Source organism: Callorhinus ursinus, unplaced genomic scaffold (assembly GCF_003265705.2).
Source record: "Callorhinus ursinus isolate GAN/ISIS: 27379988/994484 unplaced genomic scaffold, GSC_fseal_2.0 scaffold77, whole genome shotgun sequence".
NCBI classification, from domain to species: domain Eukaryota; kingdom Metazoa; phylum Chordata; class Mammalia; order Carnivora; family Otariidae; genus Callorhinus; species Callorhinus ursinus.
In genome coordinates this window covers 2,116,780-2,132,668 of record NW_027397139.1, presented here as the reverse complement: position 1 = coordinate 2,132,668, position 15,889 = coordinate 2,116,780, and the positions used below count along the sequence as shown (strand labels likewise).

Genomic DNA, 15,889 nt, shown 5'->3' with positions numbered 1-15,889 from the left:
TCCTCTCGCCTCCCGCCTCTGACACAAGCAAGTTGGAGCTGCGCGGCCCGCGGGCGCTGGGGAGCCGACGAGGGCTCTAGAGCAGGGGAGGCTCCAGTTAGCACAGATTCCAAAGGTTACTGTGGGTGGGGAGGCGGGACCGGCAGAGGGTCGCCCGCAGGGGCGGGGCAGAGCGAGCCGCGGGAAGCTGCGGAGAAGGGCCTCCTTCCTCGGCCGGGGCCCCGCCGGGGGGCGCCGCGCCCGCTCGCCCTCTGCCGCGCCAGGACCCGGATGTGCAGCGCGCCGGGCCCGCCGGGGCTGCGCGGGGCTGGGCGGCTGGGCGCCCGGCTGCACGCGCTGGCCACCGCCGCGGTGGAGCACCCGTCCCCTCCCCCGACGCCGCCGGGCATCCGGGCGCGCACCTGGCTGGCCGCCCAGCGCGGGGACCGCAGCACCTGGCTGCATTGTTGTCACCGCCGCCCCCTCCCATCCTCCTTCCCTCCCCACACAGGACCCAGCACTCGCCCCCACCTGTGCGGGGCTCGTATTCCTTTAAGTAGCCAGACGCCGCGAGGGGTGGGCGTGGTGGCCGGGGGAGAAGTGGGGGGGGCGGTGTCGGGCCGTCCTGATTGGCCCGAGGCCCGGGCGGCGGTCGCATGCGCCTGCGCACTGCGCAGCAGCGCGCGCCGGGGGGGGTGGTGGGAGGGCGCGCGGGCGCTAATTGGCCGCCGCGGCGGCCCCGCCCGCGAGTGGCGGGCGGTCACGTGACGCGACGGCTGGGGGCTCCCGGCGCGGGGGACGCTGGTGGCCAAGATGGCGGCGGAGCTGGTGGAGGCCAAAGTGAGTGAGCGGCGGCGGCGCCGGCCCGGGCGGGCGGGAGAGTGGGCGGGGGCCGGGCGGCGGGCGGAGGTCTGCGCCTTCCGCTTGTGGCCCTACGGCGCGGCCAGCTCGCGGTTCGCCGCCCGGCCCCCTCGCCCGCCCCTGGCCCTGGCGCGCCGGGTGCGGGCGGGGGGCGGGGAGGCCGGGGGCGGGGCCCCCCAACCCTTCCCCAGCCTTCGCGCTGGGGGTTGGTTCTCGGGCTTGAGGCGGGGTTGCCCCCCCACAGCCCGAATGGTTAGGGTCCAGTCTCCTTAAGCACGGGGACAGGGCCGCGCCTCCCGGCTAGAGGCACAGTTCCCCCGGACAGCAAGACGGGCTGGGCTGTTCATCCCCTCCTCGTCCTGAGCCGGGGTCCTGCTCTTTGGCCTGGGGGAGAGTCTTCGCCTCCCCTGGCACCGAAGGCTGGCATCTGGGTCTTCAGCCTCCCCACCCAGCAGGCCAGCTGGGGTTGGCGACTCCCTGCTCTGAAGGGTCCGCTGACCCTTCTGCCACCGATTCCACCATCCAGGGTGATGAGCCAGGATCCTGAAGCATCCCCACAGTGTTTTCTTGGGGTTCGTACCCCGGGCTGGAGTTTGGACCCCTAGTTCAGCGCCCGCGTTGGTCCCAGAGCCCCGCCCCCCTCCTGACACCATCTCTCTCGCCTTCGGAGTGGGCACCGTGTCACTCGAGTTTGCTCTCCCACCTGGGATGGAGTCCTGACCCCTGTTCTCTGTTCAAATCTTTCCTAACTCTTTTCAGTCTTGGGTCCTGGGCTCTGCCTTCCTCCCACTTTTTATCCTCCGGACAGCATCTGTGAGGTTTTGGACTCTGCTCCTGGGGTCTCTAAACTTCACACTAGCAAGATCAGACCCCATACTAAGTTTCCCCTATACTCCCTAGTGAAGCTACTAAGGTCATACTTCCTCCATACAGCTCCCCAAACCCTACTTTAGATCCTTTTATGCACCCCAGCTCTGGCTTCTGAGGCTCCCCCTCTTTTTTTGCTGGTTTCTTGTGTTGATCCATGGAGAGTCCCCCACTTCTTTCTTCAGTGCCCTCAGTGCTTCTCCCTCATACTCCATTTTGGGGTTCAGGTTCCACATCCCATAGGTGCCAACCCTGTTCAGGGATGTACCTTCTTCCAGGTACCTCCCCAACGGTGAGGCTCCAGAGCCCTTGCCCTGAACTACGCTAGGGTTGTTCCTTTCCTCCCTGAGAAGTTTACTCGAGGTCTTTGGTGGCAGGGAGGTGGGGGACTGGACCTTTGCTGGACAGAGGCTCCTCCCCCTCCCTCCCCGCTCGTCTCCCCTCCCCAGGGTCCTGACCTGTAAATGTTTTCTTTCTCCTGTTCCTCTCTCTCCTTCCATCTCCCTTCCCTTCCTGCGGAGATCTGAAATGGAGCTCCCTTCCCCCTGGAGCGTCCCCCTCAATGCCTGTACTACACACTCTGCCCTTCTCTAGGGTTTTGAGAAATTGGGACTTCCCCTGGAGATGCAGAAGTCTGAACTCTGCAAGCCCAAGGTGGCGGTGGGTGGGCTCGAAGTCCCCTGGAGCCCTGAAATTCAGTGGTGCCATGGGGCTGTGTCACTCCGTGACTCTGGGCCCGGGCACCCACTCCCACCCCCACGCCCACCCGCACCAGAGGGTAGGGACTAAATTCTTTTATACCATCCAGGGCCTTGAAATATGATCTGATGAACTCTACTTGACCCTCTGGTGGCTGGGGCCCCCCACCCCAATTAAATCAACTTGACCCTTTTTTCAAGTTCTCTAGAATGTGAGCCTCCGTTCAGTGGCACAGCTTGCTCTGAGCCTCGGGAGCCTTTCTTCTTTAGTCTCTGGCTGTCACTGTGGAGTGTCGTACGTGTCATTGAAGTGTTCTCTTCTTTTAGGTGCTTACCTAACCTTTTGTATTAGGAGCTGGAGATTTCGTCTTTTGGGGTACAAAACTGGCTGCTCTGCAGGGAGAACAAAGGGGAGGTTGTTGGTAAACTTGGAAATCAGACTCTTCACCTGAGGCCCCGGAGAGGGCTTGGGGAAGGAGGTAGTCTGGGAACCCCTTGGGATGGTAGCATTTTGCACAGATCTCCCATTTCCTGGAGATAAGGACCTTCACTTTCCCCACGTTCAGAGGAACCTATACCCGAGACTGATTAAGTTAAGCCCAGCAGCTCTATCCAGGCTGATGTTTTTCCACGCAGCTCCAAACAAGCCCAGAGTTGAGACTGTGGAAGCCGTCGGGGCCTGGTGCTGTTTATAAACACAGATCTGAGGGGCAGGCGGGGTAGGATGAAGCCATGGCAGGAAGTGATTTGCAAAGCGCTTGGGGCTTCTTCCTGAATGTTTGTGCCCCTCTCACGCTGTCCCCCCTCCCAGTGTCAAGGGCGGGCTCCTTGGTGGTGGCAGCTGCTGAGAAATCCGAGTCGTGAACATATGGCAGCTTGAGGGATGTGCCCCAGGATGCTCGTGCGGCAGATCCGGGTGTCCAACCTGGTGAAAGGGCTAGGCCTCGGCGGGGGCAGGGTGCTCCCAGGGGCGGGGTGATGTTAGAAGATGTGTTATGGTCAGACTCGGCGTCCCAAGCCCACCTGCCTTTAGCTCCATGGAGGGCAGTCAGCTTTCACATGACATCGCTTCTCCCCTCCAAGGCCTTGGGCCTCTTCCAGAAGAAACATCTTGTCTGCAAGCCTATTTTCTCTGCTCAAGGTAGGAAGTCAGGCCAAGGAAGGTGAAGTCTTTGTTTTCATAAGCGTTCCGGGCTCTCTGAAGGCCAGCACACTGCTTCGGTCCCGAGGCAGGGGGTGTGCTGGGATGTGAGGGTCCCCAGGCCCCCAGATAGCTGGGTGGGAGTGGGAGGAAGTGCCCTTGGGACTCCGATGGACCCTGCCACTGCCACGTGGGAAGAGCCCTCATGCTTGGCATGCGGCGGACACTCCACGTCTGTGGTGCAGGAGCCGGAAAGGGCTCTCTCTTGAGATTCTGCAGGCAGGACAGGGCAGCTCCACACGTCTGTCTCGTCGTTTTGTGCCTCGACAGCCCCTCCCCGCCATCAGCTGGAGCCTGGTGTAAGGCTGGGAGTGATCCTAGCGGGTTCCCATCCCACGTAGCTAGATGAGGTGCCCAAGGTGCAGAGAGGCCTGACGGAGGACCCCCTGGGAACCCGGGGCTCCTGAGTCCCAGTGCTCCCATCGGTCTCCATGCCTCACCCTTCCACAGCCAGGGAACGGGAAACACCAGAGCCTTCTGGCATTGGGACCGCTACGTAAACACCCTGGCAGGATTCCCACCCACCTCCAGCTGTCAGACTCTCAAGTTGAATTTAAGGGCTTTACTGGTTTCCTTGGGTGCTGTCCTGCCCTGTGCCCGCCAGCTTTCGGTATACACCCTCGTCACTTGTACCTGTTTTCCCCATTCCCCTGGAAGTTTTTTTTTATCCACCACCTGTGTCATTCAACACAGGCCAGCTTTGGGGCTCAGTGTGAGTGGCCCTGAAACCCTGCTGGTGCATCCATCCTTCAAGGACGCTTTGCTCATGTAGCGTATGGGGAAGCGTCCCTCCGCTTGGGGTCCAGGGTCTCACAGAGGGCAGGCCATGGTCAGGCCGCCCCAAGGAAAACATCAGCTGAGCTCTCGTGTTTGGCTTGATTGAGTTGGAGGGACCCTGCCAGACCTCTTTCATCACTTCGCCACAGCTCACTTCACAGCCTCTGGGGCTGCCGGATTCCCAAAGCCTTCCCCTCAGACCCACAGTTCTCAATCCTATTCCCAGGGGGCACTTGGCAGTGTCTGGGGGACCTTTGTGATTGTCACCGCTGGGTTTTGGGGGGGCTCCTGGCATCGAGTGGGTGGAGGCCAGGGATGCTGCTGAGTACCCCACGGTGCTCAGGACAGCCCCACCCCAGAGAACAATGCAGCCCCAGCGTCCACGGTGTCGAGGTGGAGAGGGCCTGCTGGAATGATCAGCAGACATTTGATGCTCGCCTGTGCTCAGCTCCATGTGGACGCTTGTAGTGCGGTAGAGAGAAATTATCCCTGGCTTTAGAGTCAGGCCTAGGTTTGAATCTTGGCTATAACGTGGAGCTCCCCCCAGCCTGGCAGGGTTGTTTTAAGAATCAGAGTTAAGTATATGATTGCATGTGCAGCTCAGTTCCTGGCAGGTGATTAGTATTAAATCGTGGCTACCATCCTCCAGACTGAAGGGAAAACATGTTTGTGGCCAACGTTGATTTACTCTGCTTTCCGTATGTTACCTCATCTGGTCCTTCCCACATCCTTACAAAGTGGATCCTGTCATCCTGACGAAGAGACTGAGGGTCAGAGAGACCATTAGTGTTCTTGGCTAGGGAGTGGCTGAGGCTGTTTACGGGGAAAGCAAGATTCCCAGTTTCTGCCCTGGGGATGCTTTCAGGCTTGAAGATGGGAAAAGAGAACCTAAAATAGAAGGCAGTGGTGTGTGTTGGGGGGGCGGTCAGAAGCTTTTGCTGCGTTGGCAATGCCGAGGAAGGTTTGAGGAGAAGGAGGGGAGCCGGGCTGAGCTGGGAGGGGGCATCACAGGGAAGGGTGAGCAGGAAGCCTGAGCAAAGGCATGGAAGTGGGACTGAGCCTGGGCTAGTGGGCCTGGTGCCAAAGCTGCCGCCACCGCCTCCTCCTGCCAGCTAGAGTGAAGGGGACCTGGGGGCAGGGCGAGGCAGCACCTGGTGGGCTGTCACTTCGCTGTCCCCCAATTTAGGGCCCAGGTGGCTCCAGGAAGCCCCTTGCTGCATTGGCAGTCCCCGAATCTGGCCAGGTCTCATCTGAGCATGTGTGTCTGTTGTTGCTCTTCCCCAGAACATGGTGATGAGTTTCCGAGTCTCGGATCTTCAGATGCTCCTGGGTTTTGTCGGCCGGAGTAAGAGCGGACTTAAACACGAACTTGTCACCCGGGCCCTCCAGCTGGTCCAGTTTGACTGTAGCCCTGAGCTATTTAAGAAGATCAAGGAGCTGTACGAGACACGCTACGCCAAGAAGAGCTCAGAGCCTGTCCCCCAGCCCCACCGGCCCCTGGACCCTCTGACCATGCACTCAACCTACGACCGGGCTGGCACAGTGCCCAGGACTCCCCTCTCGGGCCCCAACATTGACTACCCCGTGTTGTACGGGAAGTACTTGAATGGACTTGGACGCTTGCCTGCCAAGACCCTCAAGCCAGAAGTGCGTCTGGTGAAGCTGCCCTTCTTTAACATGCTGGACGAGTTGCTGAAGCCCACAGAGCTGGGTGAGTCTGCCACCGCCCTGGGGGAGGGGTGTCCCACCTTCTGCATTCCCTCAGTGCCTGTGGCCAGTCACGTCACCGACCTGGAGTGTCTCTCGGGAAGCAGCGAGGGCCAGGGGGTCGTGGGGGGCTTTCCCTCCTAGGAAGGATAGAAGCATTCTCTGGATCTTTATATTAGTGATTTGTAGGGTTGTCTCACGAATAAGCCTGAATCGCAGCAGCTTAGCACAACAGGCACTTAGTTTGTGAGGGTGAGAACTTGGGAGTGGCTTAGCTGAGCGGTCCTGACGCACAGGCACTGGTGAGGTCTCCCATTAGGCTGTTGGCTGGGGGCTGTCTCATCTGAAGGCCCGACTAGGGCTGGGGGCCACCCACTCACATGGCTGCTGGCAGGTCTTGGTCTCTTGCTGCCTGTTGGCTTGAGACCCTGGTTCTTGGCATGCGGGCTCTGGAGACTGTTTAAGCGTCTTCACAGTGTGGAATGGTGGTTTGCTTCGTCCGGAACCAGTGATGGGGGTGGTGGGAGGGTTAGTGTGCGCACATATGTGAGTCTAGGGACAGCTAGAAGCCACGTCGTTTCTTTGACCTCCGCCTGGAAGTGACCTAATTTTGTGTTCCACATTCTGTCGGTCACACAGACCAACTCTGTACATTATGGGCCGGGACTGTTCCAGCCTGGACCATCAGGAGGCGTGCATCACTGGGGGCCTCCAGGGACGCTGCCTTCCATGTTCTGACTCCCTGTGGCAAAAGGGCTGGAAGTTGGATCTGACCTTCCTTCCTTCCTTCCTCCCACAAAAGGCTTGTTTCCTGGTAGGCAGCCTTGGGAGCAGCCTTGGCCAATGGGTTCAGGCCGATCACCACGGGCCAGCTGGTTAGGGAAGGCTGGCTGTGCTCCCAAGAGGTGGGACACCGCTAGGACTAGAGGAGACAATGCCAAGGCCTTGTGGTTCCTTTCTGCTCATTTCTCTGGCCCCCAGGTTGATGGTGCGCCGCGTGTGGACAGGTCCCTGGCCCCTCACTGGCAGCCGTGATGATGGGGCAGGGTGGGTGTCAGCCTGGTCTCAGCCTCACGTGCTCCCTCCAGCCACAGCTGCTGGTGCCTCCAGGGCTCCAGGTAGCAAGTCTAGTGTGACGGGCTTCTTGGCGCCCCTCGGATTTGACTGGCTGCCCACGTGGACCTGGAGGCCCCTCTGGTCGTCATTCTCACCTCTTCCGTCGTCTTCCCCTTGAGGGCCTGCCGTGTGGGTGCTCGTGGAATCCCACCCTGGGGAAGCAGCAGGGAACAAACAGAGCCCCCCACCCTTGTAAGGGTTCGCTCTGGCATTCCTTGTTTAGGGCCTAGAGGTGCCCCAAGCGCACGTCGGTACCGTGGGTCCAGCTGCCCCCCTGCAGCCCCTCACCCACATCTCCCTTTCAACCCCTGCATCTTTACCGAGCTCCTCCTGCACACCAGACTCCGGCCCTGGTTGTGAGTTGGTCTCTGCATGCCATGGCAGAGGTCACAGCCCCACCATGCCCCCGGTCGCCATGCCCCCTGCTGTGTGCTTCACTCCCTCCTGCCCTGCTGACTCAGCATCCTGTCTTGCTCAGCCAAGGGGGCCCCTCTGTGCACGGAGAGTTCCACACCAGCCCCGTGCCAGCGAGCCCACTCTGTCCAGCCCTAGCTGCGGGGAAACGGGGAGATGCAGCTGCCTCTTTTCCTCCTTCCTGTAGCCCTTGAGCTTCGTGAGGTTGGACAAGGCGGCTGTGGTTCCGGTGAAGCTGGAAGGAGTTGCTGCTGGTCCAGGCCCTGGAGTCCCAAGGCCCCATATCAACCCGAGTCTCTGCCCTCTCCTGCCTTCCCTCTGGCAGTGTTGGTCACCAGCCCCCGAGTGGGGAGTAAGTTGTCCTAACAGCACCTGTCGTGGGGTTAACATGGCACCATTGGAGACCCAAGGCCCTTTCCTCAGTTTCTCCAGGACAGCCCCCACCCCGCCCCAGCTCTGCTCCTCCCGACTTCCCTGTGTACATGTTGGAACCCATTCTCCCCCTACTCCCAGGGGTTCTCTGGCAGGCTCTGGAGGCCTGGGGACTGGCTGGCTCTGAAGGTTAGGCTGATGGTTCAGGTTCCTGAGGACTCAAGGGTGATGTTTGTAATAAGGAGGCTGGGTTTTCACTGGGAAGCAGTAAGTCGGGCTTGGCACTGGGCGGGGGACAGAGGTGACTTTGAACTCAAGGGCCAGCAGTCTCCCTCTCCTGCCTGGACCACGAGCTTCCTTCCTGCATGGCCCACTCCCACTCCTGCCCCACAATGCATCACTTTGCCCTGAGCCCCCCGGGGACCCCAGTCACCTGATCTCCGGGAGAGTCTGCTCCCCTGTCTGCACCAGGAATTACTCTGCTGGCAGCTCGGAACAAAGAGGCTGACCCCGCCCTGGCCTGGCTCCCACCTACTCCCCGCCCCTATCCTGAATGTACCCCTGTCTTGGGACTCCCATCCTCAGGGACCCTCCGGTGCCTGCTAGGTTCCTAGGGAGAGTCCTCGTCGAGCACAGGTCTGGTCCTGAGGGCGTCTGGCCCCCTCTATTCCGGGACCAGCAGTTTTGGCCCCCCGCTCCTCAACCTGGGGGCCTCCCTGTGGTGACTTCTACAGCGCTGGCATTGACCAAGAGCCACTTCACGGGGCTTGGGCTCAGCCAGCTTCCCCTTCCCCCTCGTTCCTGACCATGACCTGCTGACCAGAATGAGGTCCAAACACTCTGGTCTGTTTCCCCGGAAGAGCCGCCGGCCAGCTCCAGCTTCAGGATGGAGACTGCGCCGGGTGCAGAGGAGACATAAATCACAGGGAGTGGAATGTTTGGGTTGGGGGAGGGGAGGAGAATAATGGAGCTGGAAGGACCTTAGAAGACAGATGATCTGCTCCAGCCTGGCTGGCACCTAGAAAGGTCGGGAAACTGGTGCAAGGTCACACGGCATCCTGAGGAGGGGGCCCTGGGGCCGCAGGCTCAGCCATCTTCCTGACTCTGACCCCTCCCTGAGTCATCAGTGCCCTGCACTCCTGTGGGGAGATACCCATTTTGAAGCATGTGAAGGTCCTGGACCTCAGGCCTCTTCTTAGCTCAAAGAGCCTGGCTGTGCGACCCATCCCAGCCAGGAGAGGGGCACTTGCTTCCCAACCCCAGGAGAATCCAAGGGGGGCCAGGGAACACCGTCCTGGGCATGCCACTGCAGCTGGGGGCTCACTGGGCATCTGACAGCCACCCAGGGTGTGAGCGGCCGGAGTGTGACAGAGGAGGCCCCGAGCCCCATCAGGGTGCGTGGGAGAAAGGAGAGGCCATCATGAGACTTGCGGGCGGAAGGAAGGAAACACGACCTGATGCAGTGCTGCTCTGTGAGGCTCGCCATTGTCCTGTGGTTAGCGTCTTGGGCTGTGGGGCAGGGTCCCTGCTGCTGCGAAGTGAAGGAGCCACCCCATGTCATGACAACTCCGAAGGGTCTCCTGATTGTCTCCGTGCCCCGAAGGGTGGCCAGCACCAGTGCTGGCTGGGGGCTGCTGGTCCAGTGCCTGCCCCGTTGTGCAGGGCACACGTGTGTCCCTCCTCCGGCCTTTGGCTGGTATCACCGAAGCAGCAAGGGAGGTGTGGGGTCCCCCAGCTGGCGTGATTTGCCGGGAAGCTGCACTTGAGGTGAACGAACGGTACCGGGAGAGCAGTGCTCTGCTTGGGGAGTGCAGGCTTCCTAGGGGGCGGTCAGGGCCGCGAGCTCCTGCTGATGCATTCGTGGGGAGGTGGCAGGCAGGAGGCTTCCTGGAGGAGGCCACGTTCCAGACCTGAGGGGTGAGTAGCCATAAGCCTGACAGAGAGGAAGGAGCAGGGAAGTGTGTCCCAGGCCCAGGCCTGGCAGTGAGCGAGGGCTCGGGAACTGGAGCGAGGTGCGGCGTGAGAGGAGAGAGGGAGGGCGAGGCCGGAGAACACGAGATGGGTGGGCCGCGGGGCGAGTGGGGGCCGGCTGGACCGTCCCGAGGGCTTCGGGGTCGGCGAAGATCTGGTAAGCTTTCCTGGGGTCCTCTCTGAGGTGGGTGCTAGCTCCTGAGGTGCACAGAGGCAGAGCGGCCTGTGTGCCATCCAGGGGCCAGGCGGGGCTCACACGCAGGTGCATGCGCCCTCCCCGGGTCCTCGGGTCCATCCCGGGCCCTGGGAGCCGGAGTGGTCACGTGGCATCCCAGGTCCGGCCTCCCAGCTCCAGGGGCAGGTGGCCCAACCTGCTGGGCCGGCAGGGCTTCCCCCACCGCCCACCTGCCCAGCCGTCTCCCTGGTTTCTTCCCTCCACATTGCCAGTCTCCACCAGCAGCCGGAGGAAGTTTTTTAAAATAGCCGTCTGGTTCTGTCCTTCCTCTGTTCCAAACCCTCCCATGACGCCCTGACTTTTCTGCTTGGTTTCTTCCCTCCCCTCCTCTCCGCTCTCTCCCTTCCCCTCCCCTCACTGTTCCTCCAGAACACCAGGCCGTGGGGCGCCTGGGCGGCTCAGTCGGTTAAGCGTCTGCCTTCGGCTCAGGTCGTGATCCCAGGGTCCTGGGATCGAGCCCCGCATCGGGCTCCCTGCTCGGCGGGAAGCCTGCTTCTCCCTCTCCCACTCCCCCCGCTTGTGTTCCCTCTCTCTCTGTCAAATAAATAAAATCTTTAAAAAACAAAACAAAACAAAACACCAGGCCGTGTTGCCCTGGGGCCTTTGCACATGCTGCACCTTCTGTCCGTCACACTCGCTCGGACCACCACATGGCCCTTCCCTCCCGAGGCACCTAACCTGAAGCTCATTTTCCTTTCCTACTTGCCTTTGCCTTCTCGTCACCACCCTCTCCCCCTCCACGGCCTTGCCCCCAGCCCTGGCGTGGCTTATTCATTTGTAGGTGTTCTTCCTTAACATCTGGGCCTGGGACTGGTTCACTCCCTCACTGCATCCACAGTGCGGAGCGGGGCAGGAGGTGCCCAGTCTGGGAGCTGAGAAGCAGCCAGGGAGCTGCCGTGAGAATGACCGAGAACTAGCATTCTCCGGCTCTCCTTCAGTGTGTGACCCTGTTCCATCTCCATGACCTCAGGAGTAGCAAGTCAAGAGCCCGCCAGCTGGGTCTGGGCACCCAAGTTCTGCCCCTGTGATTGGAGGAGTTGGGGTGTGAGCCCAGAGCCCCTGACCCAGGGTGGGTGCCTGCTTGCTCCCTGCTGTTGGCAAGGCCCCCTGCACCCATCTCCTCCCCTAGCACCACCTGCACTGCCCACACCATCTCTTAGACCTTGACTTCCGCGTTTGGAGAGCCGGGGCCGGAGTCAGGGACCTTATGTGGGTCTGGGGGCATCGGCCTGGAGGACGGGCCTTGATCCTTCTCTGAGGCCCCAGGGTGCAGGAGGCTGCAGACTAGTGGGAGGGAGGCCAGGCCTCTCTGACTGACTGGAGATCCCGGTTTCTTTGCTTCTTATTTAAACTTTTGTAAAATTGTGTGTGTGTTGTAGAAAATAGGATTAGGCACCTGTTGGAGGTTTGGGCTTGTTCTTGCCACCCTCTTTTTTTTTTTTTTGCATGTGTGATCCTCCAGAACGGTGGCTATGTCCTAATTACTGTTTTACCCTCCCCCCATGCCCCCCGTATCGTGTTCTCTGCCGGTGGTGGTTTGCATGGTGGCCTGGCAGCCAGGGTAGAGATGGTCACGCTGGGCTCCTTTGTTAGTGTCTTGGATTGAACCGGAGGCTGGTTCCCAGTCCTCCCAGAAGGCCTGGGAGCATGGGATTCCCCCACGTTTAGTCCCTGGGGGGGCTCTGAAGCCTGGGGTGGATACCTCGTCCTAGCCCACGCGGGGCCCCCGTGGCTTTGTGGCAGCCTGTGTGACACGGCAGAGGTACTTTGGGGTTGGTTCAGTGTTCATGTCGAGCCAAAGACCCTGGGATATCGTGTTGATTCTTAGGAGGTAAAAGTTTTAAAGAAAAACCGAGTGGGCAAGGAGATACAGGCAGTACCAGGATTGCAGGGGGCTGTGAGGGGGCTTGCAGTTTTTAAATAAAAGCGCTCAGGGAAGTCTGTCGTTCTGGTGGAGTTTGGGCAGACTTCAGAGACATCAGGGCCATCTAAGTAGCTGGGGGAGGAACGTTCTGGACGAGGGGATGTTGAGTGCAAAGGCCTCAAGGCAGGATGTTCTTGGCACTTGGGGAACACGAGCAGGTGGCCTGGGAATCAAGGCCACTAGGGGTGGGGACAGCATCCCTCGAGGGGCAGGCGGTGAACTCGGGGGAGCCAGGGGGCCATTGAGGGGTCAGTGTACTGATCGGAGGGGTAAGGGTGGGGGGAGAGGGACCTCGCTAGTGTGTTTTGAAATTGGAGCCAACTGGGAATTGATGCTGGGGGGTCAGGGGGTGCCGAGAGTCGTGGATGCTGCCCATAGCCCAACCCTGAACAGCCAAAAAGGGGGAGCTGCCATTGGCAGTGGACGATGGAGGCTTGGGTTTGGGGGACCCCCACCCCCCTCCTATAGTGTAGGGTATGCTGTGTTCTGGCCAAGGGGGCGGCTCACCTCCCACTGGCCACTTGGCTTCCTGAGGGAAGTCAGCCACCCGGGGCCCATGGCACAGCAGAAAATGCGAACGCTGTCCCCACGGTGGCGTCGTCTAGGAGGGGGAGCCCCGGAAGGGCCCCCAGACTCTTGGCCTCCCATGATACCGCTCACCTGCCTGCCTGGTTTCTGGGGACGGAGCTCCCTGGCCAGCAGGTGGGATCGGTTTCTCGCTCAGTCACCCGCAGCCCAGCTTGGGTATGGTGAGACCCCACCCCCCCGCCCTGCCCCATTGGAAATAATTGCCCTTTGGCTCTTAGGGCAGGTCTGGGCATGTCTACAGGTGGCCTGTGGGCCCCCCCCCCCAATTCAACGGCCTTCCTCAAGGGTGCCAACCAGGACCGCACAGGGACTCTGCAAACAAGCGTGAATTGGTGGCGGCAGCTTGGTGGTTACAGCAGCTGCCTCTTGCTGAGCTCCAGCCTCATGCCCAGCTCTGCGCCCCGAGAACTGGGTCCCGGGGATGGAAGGCACCCAGCCTGGGGTGGGGGTAGGGATGTGTGCCCCAGGCAGAGCTGGGTTATGAACCTGGTGGTCTGGCTTCTGAGTCTGAGCTGGTTTCAAATCCGAATTGTGTTTGCTTTTTACTTTTTTTTTTTATTTTTATTTTTTAAAAGATTTGTATTTATTTATTTGAAAGAGAGAGCGTGAGCGAGAGAGATAGCATGAGCAGGGGGAGGGGGAGAAGCAGACTCCGCCGCTGAGCAGGGAGCCCGATGTGGGACTCGATCCGAGGACCCTGGGATCGTGACCTGAGCCGAAGGCCGACGTCCAACGACTGAGCCACCCAGGCCCCTATGTTTGCTTTTTAAATAGGTTACCTGCTGTTGTGGTTTGGAATTCAGAAGGTTCTGGAGCAGCGGTTGGCCGACTAGGGCCAGGGGCCAATTTCATTGGCAGCCTTTTTTCCTAAATCAAGCTGTATTGACACACAGCGACACCCATTTGTCTGTTTACTCTCCCTGGTGGCTTTCGTGGTACAAGGCAGAGTGGAGACGTTGAGGCAGAGACCATGTGTCTTACTAAAACCAAAACTATTTATGCTCCAGCCCTTCATAGGAACAGCATGCACACCACTGTTGGAAGGGTTGGCAGTACAAAGAAAGCTGGCTTCTAGCCTCTCCCAGTCACTCTGAGGCAGTGACTATGGCCGATTCTCAGGGGGCTCCCAACCCAGAGATGTCTCTTGTGCAGATGAGCAGACCTGCACTTATGCAGACCCTTCCCTCTGTCGGTGACACGAGTCCGGGTGTGATGCACACCCGCCCGCACCAGCTGCTTTTACCTGGCAAGAACATCTCAGAGGTTACTCCTTATCGTCCTTATCAGAGCGTGAAGAGCTTCTGGGTCCTTCGCTCTCTGTGTCAGGGTTGCGTAGTATTCCTTTGTAAGCTGCTCCGGAGTGCATCTTCACCAGACCAGGTCGGTGGGCATAGATTTAGGTCGTCAGCCATCGTTGGAAACCATTCTGAGTAATGGCTGTCCGTGGGCCTCGGTCATCCTGTGTGTGGGAGCATGTCTGCAGTTGTGGCTCTTAGAACAGAGGGGCCGCTGTGTCCACGTTGTGTGTTGGTGATTTTGGCAGATTGTGCAAGACGGCCTGCCCTCCCCAGAGGCTTTCGCTTCTGCCAGCCACGTCTCATCCAGTCTTCTGATCGGGTGGCTTTTCAGTGTGGTTGGTTGGTTTTGTTTTTGTTTTTGTTTTTTTAAGATTTTATTTATTTATTTGACAGAGACACAGCGAGAGCAGGAACAGAAGCAGGGGGAGTAGGAGAGGGAGAAGCAGACTCCCCACTGATCAGGGAGCCCGATGCGGGGCTCGATCCCAGGACCCTGGGATCATGACCTGAGTGGAAGGCAGACGCTTAACTGACTGAGCCCCCCAGGTGTCCCTGTGTAGAGGTTTTAAACCAATCTTGCATTCCTCGGCTAAATCCCGAGGGCCTGGGTATTTGCTGATATTTTCTAAAGGGTTTTTCTGTCTGTGTTCATGGGGGATGTTTATCTGTAATTTTCTTTTCCTGATACGTTTTTGTCAGGTTTTGGTATCAGGGTCGCGTCAGCCTTGTAAAGTGAGTTACTTGTTGTCTTCTTTATTTTCTGAAAGTTCATAAAAGTTTATACAGTTTCTTAAATATTAGGTAGAACTCACCAGTTGGATCTGCAGTTTTCTTTGTGGAAAAGTTTTTAATTATGAATTTAGCTTCTTTAACTGATAAAGGGCTTCTCAAACTTCTTATATTTTTTGGTGCTAGTTTTGGTAATTTGCAACTTTGGAAGAATTTGTCTATTTCATTTAAATTGTCAGATTTATTGCCATGAGGTTGTTGGTTTCGTTCCTGTATTAAACCAAAAGACTAGGACCTGCACTACTGTCCGTTTTTTATTTGTGGCAGTGGGTGTGCTTACGGTCTTTTTTATTGTTTATTCTAGTTAGGTTGTCAAAGAAGGCTGGCCTGATTATTGTCTCTTGCTGACTTTCTATTTTTATTTTTAATTTTCTTCTAACTTCAGCTTTAATTTGCTTTTTTCTAGTTTCTTGAGGAAATGCAAGGCCTTCATTTGAAACCTTTTTCTGTCTTTTTTAGTAGAATCCTTTTAAAGCCATGATTTTGCTTCCAAACGACTGTGTTAGTTGCTTCCCCCAAGTTTTGGCGCACTGTATATTCTCATTTAGTTAAGGGACTTTCTGATCACCCTTGGGGTTCTCGATGCAGTTATAATTGTGAAGAGCCCGCTTGTCACCACCATGGTTTCCATCCCCTGGCAGACATTGCTCTACTTCTGCGCCCCGGTGGGCACTTTGGAATGGCTAGTGTGGCTCCGTGTGTGGTGCCCCCGCTGCCCTCCTTGTGTCCCCTGCTGTGAGCCGGGCTGCTCCGTGACTCTTGTTTTGTGCACTTGGAGGTTCAGGGCTGTTTCACTTGCCTACCTCCTCTGCTGGCCATGAATGCCCGAGGCAGGACCTCTGTCCAGCTTGTCCCTGTCCCCTCCAGCAGTGCCTTGCAGGGCCTTTGCCGAGCACCACACAGACAGGCATACGCTTGCCAGGTGCCCAGAACAGTTGTGTGAGGTGGGGACAGAGGTGTTGGCATCTTACAGGGTCCAGGGGAAGCAGCTGGCCCAAGGGCGTGCAGTCTGTCCCACTGCATCCTGCCGGCCCGGCAGGCTCCTCCGTGAGCTGAGCGCTGCTTTTTTTTTTTTTTTTTTTTTTTTTTTTT

At 58.7% G+C, this 15,889-nt stretch overlaps 1 protein-coding gene across 4 annotated transcripts in view; it reads left to right on the top strand.

The window, feature by feature from the left end:
• The first annotated feature begins 696 nt into the window (after window positions 1-696).
• The window catches only part of PIAS4 (protein inhibitor of activated STAT 4), a 24,785-nt gene continuing 9,592 nt past the window's right edge, over window positions 697-15,889 (top strand). For 2 of the 4 annotated variants that reach the window (XM_073887173.1, XM_073887174.1), the window contains exons 1-2: window positions 697-819; window positions 5,668-6,094. In XM_073887173.1, the coding sequence (XP_073743274.1) occupies window positions 793-819; window positions 5,668-6,094 (454 nt within the window). In that variant the 5' untranslated portion in view covers window positions 697-792. Of the gene's footprint in view, window positions 820-5,667; window positions 6,095-7,761; window positions 7,973-15,889 lie in introns of those variants that run through there. The other 2 variants (XM_073887175.1, XM_073887176.1) reach the window with 1 other exon arrangement.